This window comes from Berghia stephanieae, chromosome 11, assembly GCF_034508935.2.
Source record: "Berghia stephanieae isolate SIO BIC M18660-M18661 chromosome 11, UCSD_Bste_1.3, whole genome shotgun sequence".
NCBI lineage: Eukaryota > Metazoa > Mollusca > Gastropoda > Nudibranchia > Aeolidiidae > Berghia > Berghia stephanieae.
In genome coordinates this window covers 3,010,641-3,033,122 of record NC_088370.1, presented here as the reverse complement: position 1 = coordinate 3,033,122, position 22,482 = coordinate 3,010,641, and the positions used below count along the sequence as shown (strand labels likewise).

Genomic DNA, 22,482 nt, shown 5'->3' with positions numbered 1-22,482 from the left:
GTCTGTAGGCCCTTGGATAAGAAACTCACAACATTGCCATCCGGAAATATACCGGACCAACACACAAAACTATGTGTAACTTCGAACGTTTATAGTCTGGTTACTACAGTTTAGTGAGAATTACTCATAAACACGGATGGCAAAAAACAACAACAAAGGCCTGTGAGCGTCAATATCGTTCTACCTAGAATTAATCGAAGTGCAGAATTCACAGGTCTGGTAATCGGACGCAATAATTGGCTCGTTGTAACATTGTTCTCATGGTGACCATTTTGCGACGGTTTGAGAGTATTTCCATCACAACTGTGAGAGACAATAGTAAAAAAAAAATGGGTTATCAGACCTGCAAATAAGTACCTATATACGTCGGTTATAACCTTTAATTTTGAGAATGAATTTAATTTCTTAAATAGGGGGGAAAAAACAAAACCTTAAAATTTTCAATATTCCGGTCATTTTAATTTTGAAATATTTTTTTCCACGTCTGGTACTGGTTTACCCCAACATCATACCGTTTTGATGGCGACGGGACACGTTGATGAGTTTCGGTCGTAGATTTCGGTAAATGGCAACTTATTCTTCTGGGAAACTTGTGTGGCCCATTGCTTTCATAAATTTTTTTTTGGAGAAAATCTCATTCAAGTTCATAGTCATAAACCACCGCTCAATCATTTTGTCATCAGAATTTACCGTAATTCTAATATAATACATGAGAACATTCCAACAGAGAGTGAGGACCGCTCGCTGCTCACCTGTGAACTAATAATAAGTGCCGCGTTCATCCTTATTCGCTTAAATGCGAAACGACTGAACTATAAACGGGATTTCTTGTCTAGTTTTGGTTTGTTAGAAAATGGATGAATCATTTAACAAGCAAGATTTATATTTTTCAAAATCGTTTTAGACTATCTCCAAAACGGTTTATTGTTCGTAAAACTATAATTAAATAAATAACGATTAGTTACAATAATAGTAGAGTGACGTAGAAAGGTAGATCTCTGACTGCCAAATTGCCGATGATTTTTCACCGGATATCTTGCTAACGAACTCGGAACAGGCATGATGGACTATTTTATTATGACGTCACATTGTTGGCATCACTTCGAAAGGTTCATGGATTGTTGACATTCTTTGGTACTGATTGGTGTCGTTTGAATGCCCTTCATTTTTATATTTCGTATTTTAGTGGATTTATAATCTTCATTCATGTTATACCTAAGGATAAACTGTTCATTTATTTCGCCATGTTGAAGTGCATTCCTTTATTTCGTGCCTGTAACAGGCAAATCGAGTCGGTGGACAGACGACACTACGGACTAACGAGTGTTCCCGACGATGTGTTACGGTATGCTCGGAGTTTAGAAGAGCTTTTATTGGATGCCAATCAGATCAGAGAATTACCTAGGGTATGTATGTTTTGAATAGATTATTTATTTGATATTCTTTCAATGACATTAATGAAAGCAGGAGTCTAAATCCCATAAATTTATCTTCTTTCAGGGGTTCTTTCGACTCGTTCAATTGCGGAAGTTGAGTCTTAGCGACAATGAAATTGGCCGACTACCGGATGAAATTAGCTGTCTTGTCAATCTAGTGGAATTGGATATTAGTAAAAATGGTAAGTAAGGCCATAACTCATAGATTTTATGTTTTGTCCTTCGCTTTTCTTCCTCCTTACCCCCAGGCTAGGGTTTCGATTGACTGATTGCCGCCATATTGAATCCGATTCGGCGTTCAGTGGGTTGTGTTTGACTACAGAATAATGAAAATCTGCTTCAGAATTAGGGGTTTATCATTTAGATTCAGGTTTAAAATGAATGAGCGATTGTATATTACAACCTTTCATTAGCATTCATCTCGAAATAAGAAACTGTAAGCGGCATTTCGTTGTTTGCATTGGTGTGTGAGTTTAACAGGTTGTCTATCAAGGGAAGTAACTCACTTTTAAGTATATTCCAAAAGCATAGGTAGGACACGAATAGACGGTTATACAATGCAGTGATGAGTTCAATTGATCAAGATCCAGTGGTCTTGTCATTTATGGTTTTGTATTTACGGGGACCTTATTTACGTCTTATATAGGTATTGTTATATTGTTATATATTTATTTCTAAGATTGAAAGCCAGCGTATGAACCGATAAATATTGTTTTCCTCCATTTCTTTGGTAGCCAGAATAAGTTTAAATATTATTCATGTGAGAGTGAAAAGGATAAAAGTTGATAAAATAAATGTAAGGTTCAATTTGACTGGGCAATAAATGAATATTAGTGTAGTCATTGGAAAGGATTTCATTGCTTGGGCCGGATGCTTATTGCATTTTTGCTCCTGCCTCGTTATAAATAGTCTCTCTCACTCTCTCTCTCTCTCTCTCTCTCTCTCTCTCTCTCTCTCTCTCTCTCACACACACTTTCTCTCTATCTCTCTTTCTCTCTCTCTCACTTTCTCTCTCTCTCACTTTCTCTCTATCTCTCTCTCTCTCTCTCTCTCTCTCTCTCTCTCTCTCTCTCTCTCTCTCTCTCTATTATATATATATATAATTTTTTTATTTTTTGTAACTTCTTGCAAATTTTTTGTCCAATGATAATGTTGGATTTTCTAAATACAAAGCAGGGTTAATAAAATTCCCTGTGTGGGGTTTGTTAGAGGAATCTTCACAATTACTTTTTCTAAAGCCAAAGCGAGTCTTACAATTTGTCAATTACTTGCTTGAGACATCAGATATCTCTTTTTTTTTGAACTAGTGAAAGTAATAAATCATATGTTCCCAAACTATGTCCTATATGTAATCAGTTATTGATTTGAGCTGCCTTTTTGGTCTATGAATAATTGTGATCCTCTGTGTCAATTTGATATTAATCAGAACTGCCAACTACTGTTTTATTTTAGCCAGAATTTTCCCTTTTTTTTTTTTAATTTCAGGTCTGAAATTATAATTTTTTAAATCCCATTTTTTTTTTTTTTCTGGACGATTATGGGATGTTTATGTCTGTTTTGTTACATTTTATAATTGTTGCTTATGAACGTGTATTGGTCTTAAGTGTTCAATATAAAAACATGATATTATTCTTGACGTCTCATTGTTTAATTCAATGGACCCGATTTATAAATGAATAATAGGCAATGGTTTTGAGGATAAAATTCTTGATTTTTTTGGGTCTAAAAACCCTGTTTTGGTGATATTGTGGGTTGGCAGCTCTCTCAAAGTCAAGATGATTAGATTGAGCATTAGGATTTTTTAATTGTTTATTTTGAGGTAGTGGGAGGTTGAGGTTAAGAATGAAAGCCCAGTCTCCTTCATGAAGGATTTATTTTAGCTCAGATTTTATAAGTTAAGCTTAAACTCTGGTTTAAAATAATTTTCGGAGCAGCTTTAGCCCAACCCTACATATTACAGTTTTGGGATGCTTTATTACTTTATTGATCACAAAGTTTCAGTAAAACAGTTACAAAATCAAAAGTAGTGGTAAATTCTCAATGATTTTTTTTTTTTTTTGAGTCATCATATGGTAGGCATTGTCTGTTAATGTTATTATTAATTACTTGTCCACATCAGGTAGATTATAAATCATTCTCATAAAGCCTCTGTCTCTTCTCCTCCCAGTTTATAGCTTCAGTTTTTGGCCTGCCTAATGCTGCCATGTCAACAATCCAACATCGTTGGTGTCCTTTTCAGCAGTGTCTGCCCATAAGGGTTATTTTTCATCAATGTCTGCCCATAAGGGTTATTTTTCATCAATGTCCCACAACCATTGCCTGGTTCTTTCCTCAAGGTGTGTCCTGTACTTCCAGTTCCAGCTGTAAGACAACAAAAAAATAAAATAGACACATGTCTACAAATGGTTAGCTGTAATCGGTGCTGGTGGTTTTCATCAAGTCCTTGGAAATCCCCGATTCTGGCATCAGAAGAGGAATTTCCTCTTAAAAAACATTAATTTCCCCCAATCAAATGTACTGGCAGTGAGAGACTTGATGTGTGGGGAACAAACAGGCACATTTTCCCACTCTCCAGAAGTTAGCAAGAGTATCAACGATTGTTTATCATCCTCCAGGATTCAAACCACATTTTGCCTCTTTTTTTAAAATTGTCCTCCATGTCTATCTTGGACTTCCTCTTGGTGTTGGGTTTCCATGTTAGTGCCACATCATGTAAGTGAAGGAGGGGGAGGACTGTTGTTTGGCATTCTTAAGACATGATGATCTGTTTATTTAAATATTTAGCTACATTCCCACATCATGTATTTTCTAAGTTTGCTGATATGGATAGAGGATTGTATGTACTTTGAAGGTGGAAGTTTTGCTCTCTTGCAAACCTTTGAAGTAATGGTTATTTACTTTAAATGTTAAAGACTATCAGAGAGAAGGAAGGCTGTATTTTACCAAAAAAAAATTTTTTTCTTTATGGTAATGCCATCAAATAGGTCAGGAATAGGTAATTACAGACTTTGTATGGCTTTGTGGTCTAGTGGCAGGACGCTCAACTTAGACCGGTAGGTCCCTGGTTCAAGTGGTACTGAAATGACCTTTATAAGTCAAAAGGCACTGTGTAATACCCTAATAAACAAAGCAAGTCCTGTTAACTGTTCACCATTGGGTTCTTGGAGACGGGTCTTTAATCACATTTTCTCACTGTACCAACCTGGTGGTAACCAGTGTTGTCTTTATGCAGAGACATTTTTTAAAATAAAGCCTTACAAACGTCGTGCCTATTCCTATAAATGTTAATTGTTGCTGTTGGCTTGAGACCCCTTGTAAAATGCTTACTGTCGGAACTGACATGACACCTGTAAGGCAATATTACAACTTCTTTTTTTTTCGGACAGACAACGCTGTTGGTGGCTGAGCTCTCGATTTACTTTTATACAATACGGTTAGAGAATGTGAATAAAGTGTCTTTTCCTGGGACTCAACTTTGCACAAACTAAAATTGGGACTCGAACTCAGGACCAGACCTGCCTAGTACTATGAAAAATTCGTAGAAATTAGAATTTTTGTCTCCGGCTACAGAGCTGCATAGGTCTCTTTGACTCAGTAAATCTTGATGAAAAGGAACGTTTAGCTCCTTAGAATCTATATTCAGGACTTTGGGGCATTTTTGGACCTTGCTGAGAGAAAATTGTTTTTTTTTTTTTTTTCTAAAGCTATTAAAAGTAAATTTTTCTTTTTTCCCTTGGAAATTACAAATTTTTTGAAATTTCACATAGGCAGCTCTGCCCCGGACCTATCATTTTGAAGGAGCGTACGTACGTGTCATATACCACAAGACCTCAATTCCGGGCAATATCCAGGGTTGCCAGATTAATTTCAGGCATTCTGCCAACTGGATTTTAAAAGCCTGCCAAACCGTACTATCTATAGTACCCCCTTTGAAAACTCATCAGTTTTGTTAAACAAAAAATTCTCAAGGCCGATGTCATAATTTTTTTTCTTCATTTCCCAAGTTTAAAAAAATCACTAATACATAAAAATTGCCATGGAAAACGTGGAGTAGACCTATAGTTTCATCCCTAGGCCTCGGAAAATAAAATCTGCCAAATATCTGCCAAACCGATTTTTCTCTGCCAGGCGGCTTCAAATTCTGCCAAAAAAAGGACATTTGGCAGAAAATCTGCCAAATTGGCAACCCTGACAATATCAGTTTTTCCAGATTGAAATAATAATAATTCTTTGTTTTTCTTTTATTACTTCCAGATTCTTTGGAATCGCGAACTTGAGCGGCTATGTGGTCTAGTGCTATGACACTCGCTTTTGGGTCGGAAGGTTCCTAGGTTCGAGCCTCACTCGACACATGGTTGAGTCCTTGGAAAAGACTCTTTACTCACACTCTCTCACCATACTCAAGGTGTAAAATGAGTACCTGGTCGTTAACAGCGTTGTCTCTGTCAGAAAATATTGTTATTTAGTCTAACAGGCATCGTGTCTTGTCTTACATGTTACATTTTGCTGTTGGCCAGGGATTCCTTTGAGCACTTTTAGTGGATATTGCGCTATAAAAGCTCAAGTTGTTAAAAGCTGAACTTTGGAATCTCAGATTCATGTCTTGATAAGCTTGGGTTCATTTTACTCAACTGATCAAAGAAAAAGTTTTCAAGTCAAAATTGGTCAAATATATTTTGGATGAGTATGGAAATTGTTCAAGTTGAAATTTTAAAAAAAGGTTGAGCTTTTATATAGCGCAATCTCCACTAAATGTGCTCAAAGTGATTTACAAGGGCTCCCTGACCAACTGCAACACTTAACATGTAGGATGAGACAGGAAGCCTGTTAGACGATGATACAATATTTTTTTTCAACAGAGACAACGCTGTAAACGGCCAGGCACTCATTTTAGACATGAGTAGGGTGAGAGAATGTGAGTAAAGAGCCTTTTCCAAGGGCTCAGTTATGCGCCGAGCGAGGCTCGAACCCAGGACCTTCCGATCCGAAAGCGAGTGGCATTTCACAAGACTACATAACGGCATATTAGAACTAGATTGCTAGTTTCTGGTTGTTTATTTTTTATTTTTCAACCCAAAGAAACTGATGACGAACATTTTTGTTTGTTTTGGCTCTAATGTATTTTTAATTATTTTTTTCTCGAATTGACCATGGGTGCTAGATTTCCAGTTCATGCCCAGAATTCCAGTTTCGCGATATCTCGAAATCAAATACCTCCGGTTTTAGTGTTTTGAGTAAAATAACCTAATAGCATCGGTAAAAATTCGAAAACGTGATTCAACTGCACAGTGAGTATTTCACTATGTTTTATAAGTTGGTTTTAATAAATCAAATTAATTTCCTCAGTGTGTCAATATGTTTGCTGTGTAATCATTTAATAATGGTATAAAAACGGTGATGAAATAAGAGTAAAGTTGAGGCCGCATTTTCAGTGGGAACATTTTCAGGTTTGGCAAAGTGTCGAGATTTTAGTTTCAGGTTTCGGCACATCTTCCTGCTGGCACCCATGAAATTGACTTAGTATTGATAGAGGAGCGAAGATGCATTTGCTAATTCTTCTGTGTCTTGATTATTGACTTACTGATACTTACAAGGGACTGTCGATATTAAAAGAAGCTACTATAACACCACTGTCAAACTGTACGCCAAAAAGCATATCTGTATGTTTTTTTTTAACCTTTGTAACATTGCGTTTTCTCACAGTACTCTCAGGTGGTACTTTTTTTTTATGAGACTCAAATCTTAACACTTTAAAGGAAAAATTGTTTTAAATTCTGTTTTTTGTAAGGTTTTTTTTTTAAAAATTATTCTCCATGCTTCCTACACTGTATGTTTTAACAATTGATTGTTTGGTAAATTTAAGCGGTTTGTTTGCATTACTCCTTCATAATTTTATTTTCAAATTTTCTAGACGCTTCTGATATCACTCCCCCCCCCCCCACTCCCCAACCTATCCACCCACACACACACACATACGGACACAGAAACTTGTTTTAATAATTAGTTACCTCCACTGTTACCGAACGGCAGGGAGTGGGATGGTTGAAGGATTACGTGTTCAAATTGTACACTTTTTCTCCAAATCTTACTCTTTTTGACAGGCAATACTGTGTGTCTTCCATCCCCTTATATCTGTTTTCCAATTGCTTTCTGTCTTTGTTGGAATGAGATTGCTGAGCTGCCAACCTACCACAAAAAATGCGGAATTGTACGCATTTTCAGCGATTGTACGCTTGTACGCATTTCCCCCAAGATTGTACCCATTTTCAGTGTACAGAATCACCTCAGTTTTCTATAGTTGTAATTCATATTATTACTAGCCTATTGAGAAACCTTGGTGGCCAATAGGATGTTCATATATTTTTTGACCAATTATGATCTTCATGCTGGGAGGTAGAATTCTGAAATGATTGGATTATAGTCTTGGGAACATCATTTTTGCTGCAATTGAGCTTGTGCGGTGTGACTTTATGTAAGTATACCTTCCTCTTACTTTCACAATGGTTAGTTTCCGTCGATTTCAGGACTGTACCCATTTTTATGAAATCTCCCCCATTTTGAGGTCCCATTGTACACATTCTCATCAGATGGGGTTGGCAGCTCTGAGATTGCTTAAGTTTATCAGGCCTGTAAATTTGCCGGCAATACTTTTTCATTTTGTTTCAAAGAAAATATTCCGGGAAATGGGGATCTTTGCTCATGTTGCATTGAAAAAGCTTCGACGTCACGGGGACAACGCCCTAGACCCTGACCCAACGTCTCGTGGATTTTCAGGCAATTTTTTTTTTTCAGGGGGCAGATGCAGGCCTGTTTTATATTTACCCTTACCCAGTGCTGATGGTTTTCCTGGGATCCGAGGAATCCGCGATTTTAGAGTCCAGAGGAGGAATTTCCTCCTTTGAAAAAGTACATTTTCTCGAAACAATGTGCTAGCAATAAAGACGAATAACTTTTCCGCCGGTGACGTCCAATCAAGGGACGCTACTCTTCAGCTAATCTCATTCCCTATAGATAGTTCGAAGATGTCACTCAGGTCTTTGTTATTGTTTTTTTTTTGCCATCCGCGTTTATGAGTAATTCTCACTAAACTGTAATAACCGGACTATAAATAGAATGCGCTTGGCCAAGGAGTTCACAACATTGCCATCCGGAAGTATAACGGACCAACACACAAACTCTGTGTAACCATGAACTTTTATAGTCTGGTTAATACAGTTTAGTGAGAACAACTCACAAACGCGGATGGCAAAAATAATAACAAAGGCTTTAGTGACGTCATCTGCATACTAACTATAAACGATAGTGGTTAACACACAGTTTTGTGTGTTGGCCAGTTATACTTCCGGATGGCAATGTTGTGAACTTATTAGCCAAGTGCATACTATCTATATTCGACTGGCGGATGTTGTGAGCTTTTTTTTTTTTCGATGTTGGCTAAGTCCACATCATCGATTGCGGAATGCTTTGGTATGCTAAGGACTGTGAGCCTGTCTTATATATTAAGGTTTTCCTCCATCGAGGTCAACACCGTATTAGTATTAGTTGTAAGAGAGTGAGAATTAGAGTATCCGTACCAGGACACGTATACACGGTGCGAATTCCACGAGATCGCCGGGGGGAAGGGGGGGGGGGGATAAGAGATTGTGACTGGATTCTGAAGGGTGAGAAAAGGAGGGGGGGGGGGGGGGGGGGGGGGGGGGAGGGTTGAGAATTGATGTGACTAGATTGTGAAGGATTAGAAAAGAGAGAGAGAGTGAGAGAGAGAGACTATCATGTCTGTTACAGTGAAGGGTACGTTGGGGAAAGAGGAGAGGGGGGGGGGGTGGGTGGGGGGAGTAGAAATAACGGGTTCTTACTTTTATTGACGTCGGGACTGGAGAGGTCGCAAGGTCGGGCATTAATTAGATACCTTATCATCCTGACTTAGACTAATTGCAAAACTACTCCACGTCCTCCGTTCTCTTCTCCCCCCCCCCCCCCCCCCCTCTCCTCTCTCTCTCCTCTCTCTCTCTCTCTCTCTCTCTCTCTCTCTCTCTCTCTCTCTTGCCTTCTTCCTTCTCACAAGAGACCAAACCCACACCTCTTTCCTTATCTCTCACAATAAACCAACCCCCTCCTCTCCCACTCTCTTTTCTTCCTCACATCTGAAACCCCTCCGCTCTCTCTCTCTCTCTCTCTCTATCTCTCTCTCTCTCTCTCTTCATATACACACACACACACACGCTCCTCTCTCGCACACACACACACTCTCTCTCTCTCTCTCTCTCTCTCTCACGCAATAAACCAACCACCCTCCCCCTCTTCATCCAATCTCTTGTCTTCTTCCTCACATGATTTAAACCCCCTCCTATTTTCTCTCTCTTGCCTGAAACCAACTCCCTCTTCTCCCTCACATTTAACCCACCTCCTCTTTCCCTTCTCTTTCTGTCTCCCTCACGTAGAAATCAGCCTTCTCCTCTTCCACTCGCTGGGTGGAGTTCCTGACCTCCCATAGGGGCAAGGAGGTACTTATTGTGTCTTCTATCGCCCTGTATCTGTTTTCCAACATGCGTTCTGTGTTTGTCTTGGAATGAGATTACTTAGTTTTGTCCTGACCCTGGCTGGAGTCCTTGGCTGTGAGGGAAACAGTCGAATGTATAGTTATGGTTTTGAGAGTTGATATTTCTTTTCCCTTGTAAATCATCTCTCTGTCATATGCTGTTATTTTTTAAAAATATATATATTATTTGTAAACATTTGAGTGTATTCCTCCTAGTTGGGATCTGCACTTGTGTCTGGGTGAGACTTTTAGGTGATCTCAAACTAAGTACTCTGACCGTGTGCTCTTGGAATATATATCTGTTCCCTATTTGTACCATTCCCCTTTGTCTTACTTTTTCCTCAAGTCCTTTTAATTGTATATCTATATAATGTTTTTACTATCCAATTTTCTTCCTTTTAACTGGCTCTCATATGAACTAAAATGTGTTGCAAGCGCTGTAAAACACTTAAAAACAAAACAAAACCTCTTTCGCTCTCTTGTCCTCTTTCTCACAATAAACCAAACTCCCTCCTCTTTCCCCTCCCTTTCCTTCCCTCTCACAATAAACCAACCCCCCCCCCCCCTCTTTTTCCAATCTATTTTGTTTGTATTTTGTTCTTCCTTTGCACTCCGTTGTCAATCCATCAAACCTAAGACATTCTTATTGTTTCTTCTCTCTCGGAACGTGAGGAGACCCCCCCCCCCCTTTCGTCCCATTCCAATCTCCTCACCCCCCCCCCCTTTCTCTTTCTCTTCCCCCCCCCCCCCCTTCTCTGCTCTCTGTTCTGTGGATCTAAGTGTTCTATGACGTGAGGAGACCTCCTCACCCCCCCCCCCCCCACCTCCTCGCTCTCTCTCTCTTTCTCCCCCCCCCTCCCCTTCTCTGCTCTCTGTTCTCAAATCCTTCGTAGTAGGTTTGGATCTAAGTGTTCAATTTCTTGTATCTTTCATCTCGTCTATGACGTGAGTAGACCTCCCCCCCCCCCCCCCCGAAATACCAGGTTTGAATGTTTGTTTTTGTTCCAAGACGAGGGTCATTTGAATCGATCGTTATATGAAGGACGAGTTTTCTGGCCAAATGTTTAAATATGTCGTCGTCGTCCCCCCCCCCCCCCCCCCCCCCTAGAGTACGTCAGTATTGGGGGAACCCGCGAGTGACAGAAGACACCCTACAAATACCGTTATAATGGCAATATCAAAATGTTCACGTCGATAACTCGTGGCGGACAACGTTGCTATTATTATTATTATTATTATTATTATTATTATTATTATTATTATTATTATTATTATTAATTATTATTATTATTATTATTATTATTATTATTTTCATTTGGGTTGTGTTAAAAATGACAGCGATGATAATAATAATGATGGTGATGATGATGATTATAAAAAGAAAAACAATTTTGCCGGTGGATTCTTCATCGGGTCACATCCGTATCTTTTACGTATTCTCCCTATCTCATCATTTAGTTTGTATTATTATCCTTTCCATGTGTCTGGGTGTCCCCCCCCCCCCCCCCCACCCACCCAATCCCAATTTGTTTAGCCTACAGCAGTGTCGACACGGGGCAATGTGTTGTAATTGTAAAGTGCTTTACTCGAGGACAAAGTGATACGAAGCTGTAATATGTTTTGTTTTATATCACTGTAAAGCGCTTAGAGCCTGTGACAATGGGGTAAAGCTCTAAGATATATAAATGATATTTATTATTATTGTTATTATTATTATTGTTATTATTGTTATTATTATTGTTATTATTATTATTATTATTATTATTATTATTATTATTATTATTGTTATTATTGTTATTATTATTATTATTATTATTATTATTATTATTATTATTATTATTATTATTATTATTATTATTATTATTATTATTATTATTATTAGAAGCTGTGGACTGTAAGAGGTAATAAACAGAAATAAATACAACAGCCTCAACCCCCCCCCCCCATAAAAAAAAACACCCAAGTAAAAACAAAACAAACAAAAAATGAACAAAACACCAAACACGGAACGCTGTTAACGGGCCAGGTACTCATTTTACACCTGAGTACGCACGGTGAGAGAATGTGAGTTAAGACTCTTTTCCAAGGACTCAACTTTGCGCCGAGCGAGGCTCGAACCCATGACCTTTCGATCCGAAAACGAGCGACATACCACTGGACCACATAACGCGCAAAAAAAAAAAAAGAAAAAAAACCCACAACAAAACAACAAGATCACAGATGCATCACTTAACGACCAGATAGCTGATGGCAGAGAAGTACTTCACAGAGGCCACGGTGTTCTGGCACGAATGTCGAAGGTTTCCTGTGCCTGTATTATTGGGCTGGGCGATTGGGAATTCTCATGAGTAATTGATTCACGTTGGTGCACGCGTACTCACTGATGCGTGACGGATGGCGGATGTCAATGTCAATGTATTATTGGCTGTCCATAGTCACTACAAATATAGATGGTGTTCGCTTGCTTGGCTAAGAAGCTCACAACATTGCCATCCGGAAGTATGACGGACCAACACACGAACTCGGTGTAACCATGAACTTTTATAGATAGTATGCAGATGACGTCACTCAGGCCTTTGTTATTGTTTTTGCCATCCGCGTTTGTGAGTTGTTCTCACTAAACTGTATTAACCAGACTATAAAAGTTCATGGTTACACAGAGTTTGTGTGTTGGTCCGTTATAGATAGAATGCGCTTGGCCAAGGAGTTCACAACATTGCCATCCGGAAGTATAACGGACCAACACACAAACTCTGTGTAACCATGAACTTTTATAGTCAGGTTAATACAGTTTAGTGAGAACAACTCACAAACGCGGATGGCAAAAACAATAACAAAGGCCTGAGTGACGTCATCTGCATACTATCTATAGATAGAATGCGCTTGGCCAAGGAGTTCACAACATTGCCATCCGGAAGTATAACGGACCAACACGCAAACTCTGTGTAACCATGAACTTTTATAGTCTGGTTAATACAGTTTAGTGAGAACAACTCACAAACGCGGATGGCAAAAACAATGACAAAGGCCTGAATGACGTCATCTGCATACTATCTATATCCGGCTGGCGGGTGTTATTAGAGTATTTACCTAAACGCAATGCATCAATAAACAACGGTTGGATGGATGGGTCAGGGGTGTAGAAGTTCACAACATTGCCATCCGGAAGTATAAGGGACCAACACACAAAACTATGTGTAACCTTGAACGTTTATAGTCTGGTTAATATAGTTAAGTGAGAATTACTCATAAACGCGGGTGGCAAAAAACAATAACAAAGACCTGAGTGACGTCAAATTCGACTATCTATTATGTTTATTTTTATACTCACTTGCGGGTCGGAATTTGGAGGGGGGGGGGGGGTAATTTTGAACAATTGATTGAGCCAAAATTATTATTATTATTATTATTATTATTATTATTATTATTATTATTATTATTATTATTATTGTTGTTGTTATTGTAATTGATATCTTTTATATATTTATTATTTGTTTGCCTCCATGCCTTTGATAAGTCATTGAAATTGTCTCGATGAAAAAGTAGATATGGCATTTCTCACGGAACGGTACGGGAAACTGGGCTTTTTAGGGGGGGGGGGGGGGGGGGGGGGGATTAACTTTAACCTTATGTCGTGTTACCGATAGCTCAGTGGGAAGAGCACTCGCTTCACAAGCAAAGAGACTCTCTCTCTCTCTCTCTCTCTCTCTCTCTCTCTCTCTCTCTCTCTCTCTCTCTCTTCTGACTGGGGTTCCTGGCCTCCCATGTTGGGCAGGGTGGCACTAACTGTGTCTTCCATCCCTCTATAGCTGTTTTCAAATTTGTTTTCTGTCTTTGTCTTGGAATGAGATTACTTGGTTTTGTCCTGGCCGTGGCCTTAGTGCTTAGCTGGGAGGGAAACAGTCAAATGCATAGTTATTGTTTTAGGAGATGATCTTTTTTTCCTTGTAAATCATCTCGTCTCTCTGTTATCTATTGTTATATATGTTGTTTTGAATGTATAATGTAAGTATTTGAGTGTGTTCCTCTTAGTGGGATCTTATGCTGGTGTCCGAGTGAGACATTTAGGTGATCTCAAACTAAGTACATTGATGGTGTGCTCTTGGAATCTACATCTGGTCCTTATTTGAACAACTCCCCTTTTGTCTTACTTTTTCCTCAAGTCCTTTTAATTGTACATCTAGAATCTTTTCACTGTCCAATTTTCTTCCTTTTTACCGGCGCTGATATGAACTAAAATGTGTTGCAAGTGCCGTAAAATCCTTAAAAACAAACAAACATCTCTCTCTCTCTCTCTCTCTCTCTCTCTCTCTCTCTCTCTCTCTCTCTCTCTCTCTCTCTACTTTTTTCTTTCTTTCTTTCTTGCTTTCTTGCTTTCTTGCTTTCTTTCTTGCTTATTTTCTTTCTTTCTTTCTTTCTTTCTTTCTTTCTTTCTTTCTTTCTTTCTTTTAATTTCCGCTCTCATGTCTTCCGCATTTGATTAATCACCTTATGTTTTTATGCCAGGCCCTGCCTTCCCATAATTCTTTTAAAAATTCAATTCAATTCAATTCAAATGTGTATTTAGGCAGTTGCCAATATGAAGCAAAGCTCTTCTCTTTCGGGTGCATGATCGTGTACACGTGTATTCTTATTTCTGTTCTCCCCGTCTGTTGTTTACTTATCGTGGTCCGGTCTGGGTGGGGTCCTCTGACTTCCTATGACATGGTGGGCAGGAGGCTCCTTGCTATGTCTTCTATCCCCTATATTATCTATTTTCCGAGTTGTTTTCTATCTTTCTGGAGTCCTTAGCTGAGAGGGAAACGGTCAAATGTTTAGTATTAGTTTCGGGAGACGATATTTTTCTCTCTGTAAACCATCTCTCTGTTAGTTATGCGTTCTTTTATTTATTTATTTTTATTTATTTATTTATTTATTTTTTTTTTGATATATTCTGTTAACATTTGAGTGTACTCCACTTAGTGGGGTATTGTGCTGGTGTCTGGATGAGACTTTTAGGTGATCTCAAACTTAGTTCATTGATAGTGTGCTCTCGGAATCTACATCCCCCCCACTTTTTTTTAACACTTCCCCTTGCTATGTCTTCTTTCCACTATTTATCTAATTTCCGAGTTTTTCTATCTTGCAATGCTGCAGTTGGATCGCTTGGCACTTTCTGGAGTCCTTAGTGTGCTCTGGGAATCCACATTCCCCTCCCCCTATTTGGACACTCCCCCTTGCTATGTCTTCTATCCCCTATAATGTCTATTTTCCGAGTTTTTCTATCTTGCAATGCTGCAGTTGGATTGCTTGGCACTTTCTGGAGTCCTTAGTGTGCTCTGGAAATCTACATTCCCCCCACCCCCCTCCCATCCCCACTATTTGAACATTTCCCCTTTGTCTTACTTTTTTTCTCATGGTCTTTTAATTGTGATTCTAGAATCTTATCTCTATCTCATTTTCTTCCCTTTTTTACTGGCACTAAAGCAGGCTTGCCAAACTATATGATTTCTCATATTTTAATACGCTTTTAGTTAGGTCCAAAATATTATGGGGGGGGGGGGGGGGGGGGGGGCAGTGCGGCATATGCATTAGAATTTTTTGTTGCGAATGCGACGACGTTCGATTTCTATGCAACACTCAACGTGTTTGATATTTAACCTTATGTCATGTTCGCGATAGCTCGGTGGGTAGAGCACTCGCTTCACAAGCAAGGTGACTCTCTCTCTCTCTCTCTCTCTCTCTCTCTCTCTCTCTCTCTCTCTCTCTCTCTTTCTTTCTTTCTGTCTGGCTTCCCTACCAGCATGATTTCTCATATTTCAATACGCTTTTGGGTCCAAATTATGGTAATATGAGAATGTTGACTAAAATATGCTATATGTAAAAATTCAGAGTTTGTAATAAAAAAAGGGAAAAAATGATAAAAGTAGAAGAGTTGAAGGTCATTAAACCTCGTCTCCTCCTAGACGAGAATCTCAGTAGCCAGGCAAATGATTGTCATTGGAATATTCTGGCATGGCAGTTTATCTTGCATCACTTGCCGCGTTGCGGCCGCAAAAAATCGCAAAATATCTCTGATTTGCATTGCGGCCGCAAAATCTGCAATTTTTTGCAAATTTTCGAGATTTTTCAAAGAAAAAAAAAAAAAAAAGAAAAAATAATAATAATAATTGATAGGTCTCCATGGATTCGGTGAATGTCAAATTTAGATATTTTTGATTTTTTGAAAAAATATGAGAATATAGCTAGTATGCGCTTGACTAAGAAGAAGCACACAACATTGCCATCCGGAAATATTACGAACCAACACACGAAATTATGTGTAACCTTGAACGTTTATAGTCTGGTTAATACGGTTTAGTGAGAATTACTCATAAACGCGGCTGGCAAAAAAAAAAACAACAAAACAATAACAAAGACCCGAGTGGCGTCAGTTTCATTCTATCTGTATGAATATAAGATATTATTGGGAAAAATATGATAATTCATTTCAAATGGTTGAGGTTGGTTAGCAAGTCTGGCTGGAGTGACCTCAATGTGTCGCAATCGCCGTAAAACCCTTGAAGATTAAAGGCATACGATGGTATCACGGTCTCTCGTCATTCCAGGTTTGGGAGTTTTTGTCAAGACGAGGATCAGTTAAATCGATCGATATTTGAAGGACGAGTTTTCTGGCCAAATTTTTAAAATACGCACGGCAGTTAACTTGTTTAATGTTTTTTTTTGTTTGTGTGTTTTTTGTTTGTTTTGGTTTTGGCTTTTTTATTTTGCTTTTAATTTGTTTTTTGTTTTTGTTTTTTTATTGTTTTTTTTTTTTTGGGGGGGGGGGGGGGGGTGTTGTATTGCCGTAATGTGTCTGTGCATGTGTGTCTGCGTATGTGTATGTGTTTGTGTGTCTGCGTATGTCTGTGTGTATGTGTTTTTGTGTCTGCGTATATGTGTGAGTATGTGTGTGTGTGGGTATGTGTGAGGGGGAGGGGCCCGGTCCCCTGGTTAGATCGCCGTTTCAAATAAATTGGATGTCCCGAGTTTTCTATTTGATAAAGCCACCAAGCCAATATTTGAACAAATGTCCCTACTACGCGTTCAGACAAAAAACTCACAGCATTTCGCCAGCCGGATACAACGTACCGACGACACACAACAAAACTGCGCGTCACCTGGGACGTTTACACAGTCCGATTGAATGAATATAGATAGTATGCGCTTGGCTAAGAAGTTCACAACATTGCCATCCGGAAGTGTAACTGGTCAACACACAAAACTGTGTGTAACCGTGATCGTTTATAGTCAGGTTAATACAGTTCAGTGAGCATTACTCATAAACGCGGATGGCAAAAAACAATAACAAAGACCTGAGTGACGTCATCTTCGAACTATCTATACATAGTATGCCCTTGGCTAAGAAGTTCACAACATTGCCATCCGGAAGTGTAACTGGTCAACACACAAAACTGTGTGTAACCGTGATCGTTTATAGTCCGGTAAATATGGTTTAGTGAGAATTACTCATAAACGCGGATAACAAAGGCCAGAGTGACTTCATCTTCGAACTATCTATAGCGAGAATTACTCGTAAAAAATGACTGACTGGCTGGCTGGCTAAAAACAAGAACAAAGAGCTGCGTGACGTCAAGTTCGTTCCAACAATAAGAGAGGAATGTCACGTGACACGCTGGGTGATTCACACACATACCGACACAAAGACGGGCCGTTCTTACACATCTGTAATGCATTCCTCTGGACACGGCCTTCATTAATTAACACTGGGTGGAATTTCTTTATTACAGTTTGTTGTCTTTTTTTTTTTTTTTTCTTTTTTTTTGTGTGTGTGTGTGTGTGTGGGGGGGGGGGGGGGGGGGGTTTCTGGGCTTGTCGTTTAAACAAATTTCAAAAAATTATACTATATATTGTTTTTGTTCTTTTAATTTTTTTTTTTTTTAATGTTTTTTTTTTTTGGTTTGTTATATGTTGTTTGTGTTTTTTTTGTTTTTTTTTTAACCTTCCATTTCTTGTATCGCTATCCTTTATCTAATATCCCGCCTCCTCCTCCTCATATTGTACGTCTTTTTCCTCTTCTTGCGCTTCCCTCTTCTCACCCCCCCCCTCCTCCTCATCCTCCACGTCTACTTCCCATGTTCAATTCACCCGTACCTAGCAGTTATTGGGTAGATGGATCTGTTAGATCTTGCGGAAAGTACATTGCGATAAACTAGCGTCCTGTTCAGAGGATAGCAAGCAATTGTTCTTGTCCATTTCACGCCATAGAAACTGGCATAAATCCGGCTCCATGGGCTATGAAGGATCACTTTTAAAAATTACATTTCAATAACCCATGTACGTGTATGGTAATATAATAATAATAATAATAATAATAATAATAATAATAATAATAATAATTAATAATACTAATAATAATAATAATAATAATTAATAATACTAATAATAATAATAATAATAATAATAATTATTATTATTATTATTATTATTATTATTATTATTATTATTATTATTATTATTATTATTATATTATTATTATAATAATTGATGATGATGATGATAATAATAATACCTATTTTTTTCTTCTTCTTTTCCTCAGATATATTTGAAATTCCAGATAAGATCAAATTATGCAAAAACTTGCAAATCTTGGACTTTAGCAGTAATCCACTCAAAAAAGGGTAAGACTGTTTTGTTTGTTTGTTTGTTTGTTTATTGTTAGTGTAAAATGTTGCTGCTCGAAGCTCGAAGAAATAAATAATAACGCGAAGTTGAATGCAAGCTTCAATTTAATTTACAAAAACAGATCAAATGAACGTTTCGGGTTTCCCCTTTATCAACAAAACAGGATGATTGAAACACTACAGATGAATGAGATGATGTGGTTGTGGCGTAGTTAAGATGAATCATCTTAACCACGCCACTACCACATCATCTCATTCATCTGTAGTGTTTCAATCATCCTGTTTTGTTGATAAAGGGGAAACCCGAAACGTTCATTTGATCTATTTTTGTAATTAAATTGAAGCTTACATTCAACTTCACGTTATTATTTGTTTATTGTTAGCTTGTTTGTTTCTAATTCTGTGTTTTTAACGTCGTCACGCAGAGCATCACCCACTATTCGATACAAATCTGAAAAGGTGAGAATGAATGTTTGCCAGACACAGCTGAAAGTTGTCTGACTGAGAAATCAAAAGGCCACCCCATTCCCCCCCCCCCCCCCCCCTCCCCCCTCCCCACTCCCACCTCCCGCCTAAAACATAAAAACCCAGCCCGCAGATGAATTTTTGTTTTTTTGTTTTTGGTGTTTGTTTTGTTTTTAAAGTTTGGTCTTTTTTTTACATTTTTTTGTTGTGTTGTTTGTTATTTCTCTTTCTGCTTCCACCGGCACTGTTTCAGACACACTTTTTCAGATTTTTATCTCATACCAGTGCCTGCTCCTTAATAAGAAATTACGGATCAGGCACCGGTGTAAGATAAAGAACTGAACAAGTGTGTATGAAATGTGCCAGGCAAAGCAAGAAAGAAAAATACAAGAAAAAAGACCCCCCAAAACATCCCCAAAAATCAGTCGACCTGGACTGGGGCTCGAACCTCAGACCTTCTGATTACCGGTCCGACGTTCTACCATTACACCACAGAGGTTCCTCCTTAATTTGTCACAATTTGATGAATTTTTTTTGTGAGGGGGGGGGGGGGGGGTTTCTATGACTCGGGTGGTAAAGCACTTGCTTCACGTGCGAAGGGACTGTTATCGACTCCAGGTGCAGTCAATATTCTTTTTTTTTATAACCCCCCCCCCTCCCACACACACACACACACACCCCAATATCGGACATTGCCCATCCCACAACGATTGATTTAGTAGCTGGGTCTGTTAGATCTACTAGCAGAAAGTACTAGCGTCCGATCCAAATAGTAGGAAGCAATTTCTATTGCCTCTTTAAACTCTGTAGATGCCGGGATAGCCCCCGACTCCTTGGGTGTTGTGGCACTGGAGGGTTACTTTTTGGACTTTGAGTGTGTGTGTGTGTGTGTGAGAGAGAGAGAGGAGAGAGAGAGGAGAGAGAGAGAGAGAGGAGGAGAGAGAGAGAGGGGGGGGGAGGAGAAAGAAGAGTGAGAGGGAGAGAGAGAAATGGGAAGAGAGGAGATAGAGAGAGAGAGGATGGTATCTTCTTCTTCTTCTTCCTCCTCCTCCTCTTCCTCTTCTTCTTCTTCACAGCCGACAACACAGCAATTCTTAGCCTTTTACATTTATCACAACAGACAGTAAAAGATAATTGATTGTTTATCGGATGTCACCACACCTACTTAACTGTTTGTTTTTATAGTCTAATAGTGTGTTGAACCGTGGCCTTCGTAAAGTTATGGCCTGACACTGACCAAAAAATGACGTCAAAATGCCAGTCTTTTGCCACAAAAGAAAACAAATCGTGAGTTGTATTCAATAGTTCACCAATGAAATAACTTGTTTCCATGAGCTCTACTAACGACAACTCACTAGGCAGTGCAAGAAACAAATAATGACGTCAAACTGCCAGTCCTTTTGGATTTCAGTAGCAGGCTCTCTCTAACATAACGATGGCTACGGTTGAACGCGTGTCCTAGTGTGTTTTCGTGTCGCATCCTCCTTGTCAACACATGTTTACACTTACCTCCCATCCATTTTCAAGGGACGATACATCCTAAAGAAGGAACGAAATCGACGCAACTCAACTCTTTGTTATTGTTTTCAGCTTGCCGTTTTTACGAGTAGTTCTCACTAAATTCTATCAATCAGACTATAGATAGTTCGAAGATAACGTCACTCAGGTCTTTGTTATTGTATTTTGCCATCCGCGTTTATGAGTAATGCTCCCGGAACTGTATTAACCCGACTATAAACGTTCATGGATACACACAGTTTTGTGTGTTCGTCCGTTATACTTCCGGATGGCAATGTTATGAGCTTCTTAGCCAAGCGCATACTATCTATATCGTAGCCATTGTAAAGTTATAACCTGACACTATTGACGTCAAAATGCCAGTCTTTTGCCACAAAAGAAAACAAATCGTGAGTTGTATTCAATAGTTCAACCAATGAAATAACTTGTTTCATTGAGCTCTACTAACGACAAATCACCCAGACGCTACACAAACCTAGAAAATGACGTCAAACTGCCAGTCTTAGAGGGTTCTGGTGTCAGGCTATAGATAGTATGCGCTTGGCTAAGAAACTCATAACATTGCCATCCGGAAGTATAACGGACCAACACACAAACCTATGTGTAATCTTGAAGGTTTATAGTCTGGTTAATACAGTTTTGTGAGAATTACTCATAAACGCGGATGGCAAAAAACAATAACAAAGACCTGAGTGACGTCATCTTCGAACTATCTATATGTTAACGATGGCTTCGGTTATATCCGGCTGGCGAATGTTGTGAAGATTTGTCGACTCAAAACGCGACGTTCACATGTTTACAGGTCTGATAAGCGACCGAATGCGATTGTGGACTTGATTCAACATTATTGTTGTAACATGCAATTGTTTGTATTGGTTTGAGTGAGCGTATGTCCATCACAACGGTGGGCCCATAACAATATGGGTTATCAGATCTGCATAATATGATAAACGTACACATCGTTGGAGGTCCCGATAGCTCAGTTGATAGGGCACTCGCTACACGCGTTAAGGGGCCTTGTATTCTAACGTAATTTATTATTATTTTTATTTTTGTTTGTTTGTTTTTGGTCAGTGTTAGACCGTGAGTTAAGCCGACGGTTGGCTACCGAATCAGGTCTTGGCGATGAATAAAATGACTCTTTGAAGAAAAAAAAAAAGAAAAAGAAAGGAGCTAACGTTTGATGACGTCACCGTTCGGCTATTCGTTTGTGTCGGCAAACGCAGGCAGAGATACAAAAGCACACTTACTTACATACCAAATCCTCATCGAGCCACAGGTCGCATTAGGCATCAACTACTAAAGACTACTAAAAGGAGTGGAGTCTCTGGAGAGTCTCAAGTAGGAGATGACAATGGGTGGGGCATGTCTGTCGCAGACCTGATGAAACACTGATAAGGAAGGCTCTTGCGATGGACACCCCAAGGAAAGAGGAAGCGAGGCCGCCCCAAGGAGACTTGGAGACGTATCGTAGAGAGTTACCTGAAGCAGAGAGAGTTCTGTTCGAGACGGCCCCAAGAATAGCTGCTGACAGGACCAGGTGGAGATCCCTTGCATCGCCTCAAGTGCCAGCAGGCCCGGAGATGATTGAATGCGTGAGTGACTAAAGACTTCCGTACCTAAAAAAAAACCCCCACTAAAACACCAATCTGCAAACTCAGAGATTTCCAAGTTTTCATTTGCACCCCGCGCATTCAATCAAAGACTGGAACGTTCTTCCCGAGTCATGTGTGAACACGACAGAGTTAAACAACTTCAAACTACTTCTGGGTGGGGTTCCTGACCTCCCATAGTGGGCAGGAAGGCACTTGCTGTATCTTCTGTCCCCCTGTGTCTGGGTGAGGTTCCTGACCTCCCATAG

At 39.1% G+C, this 22,482-nt stretch overlaps 1 protein-coding gene across 16 annotated transcripts in view; it reads left to right on the top strand.

Annotated features, from left to right (window-relative positions):
* Nucleotides 1-1,083: 1,083 nt before the first annotated feature.
* The window catches only part of LOC144957355 (uncharacterized), a 142,981-nt gene continuing 121,582 nt past the window's right edge, over nt 1,084-22,482 (top strand). For 15 of the 16 annotated variants that reach the window (XM_078888533.1, XM_078888534.1, XM_078888548.1 and 12 more), the window contains exons 1-3: nt 1,084-1,406; nt 1,501-1,618; nt 18,554-18,635. In XM_078888533.1, coding sequence (XP_078744659.1) covers nt 1,245-1,406; nt 1,501-1,618; nt 18,554-18,635 — 362 coding nt within the window. In that variant the 5' untranslated portion in view covers nt 1,084-1,244. The remainder of the gene's footprint in view (nt 1,407-1,500; nt 1,619-18,553; nt 18,636-22,482) is intronic. The other variant, XM_078888545.1, reaches the window with a different exon arrangement.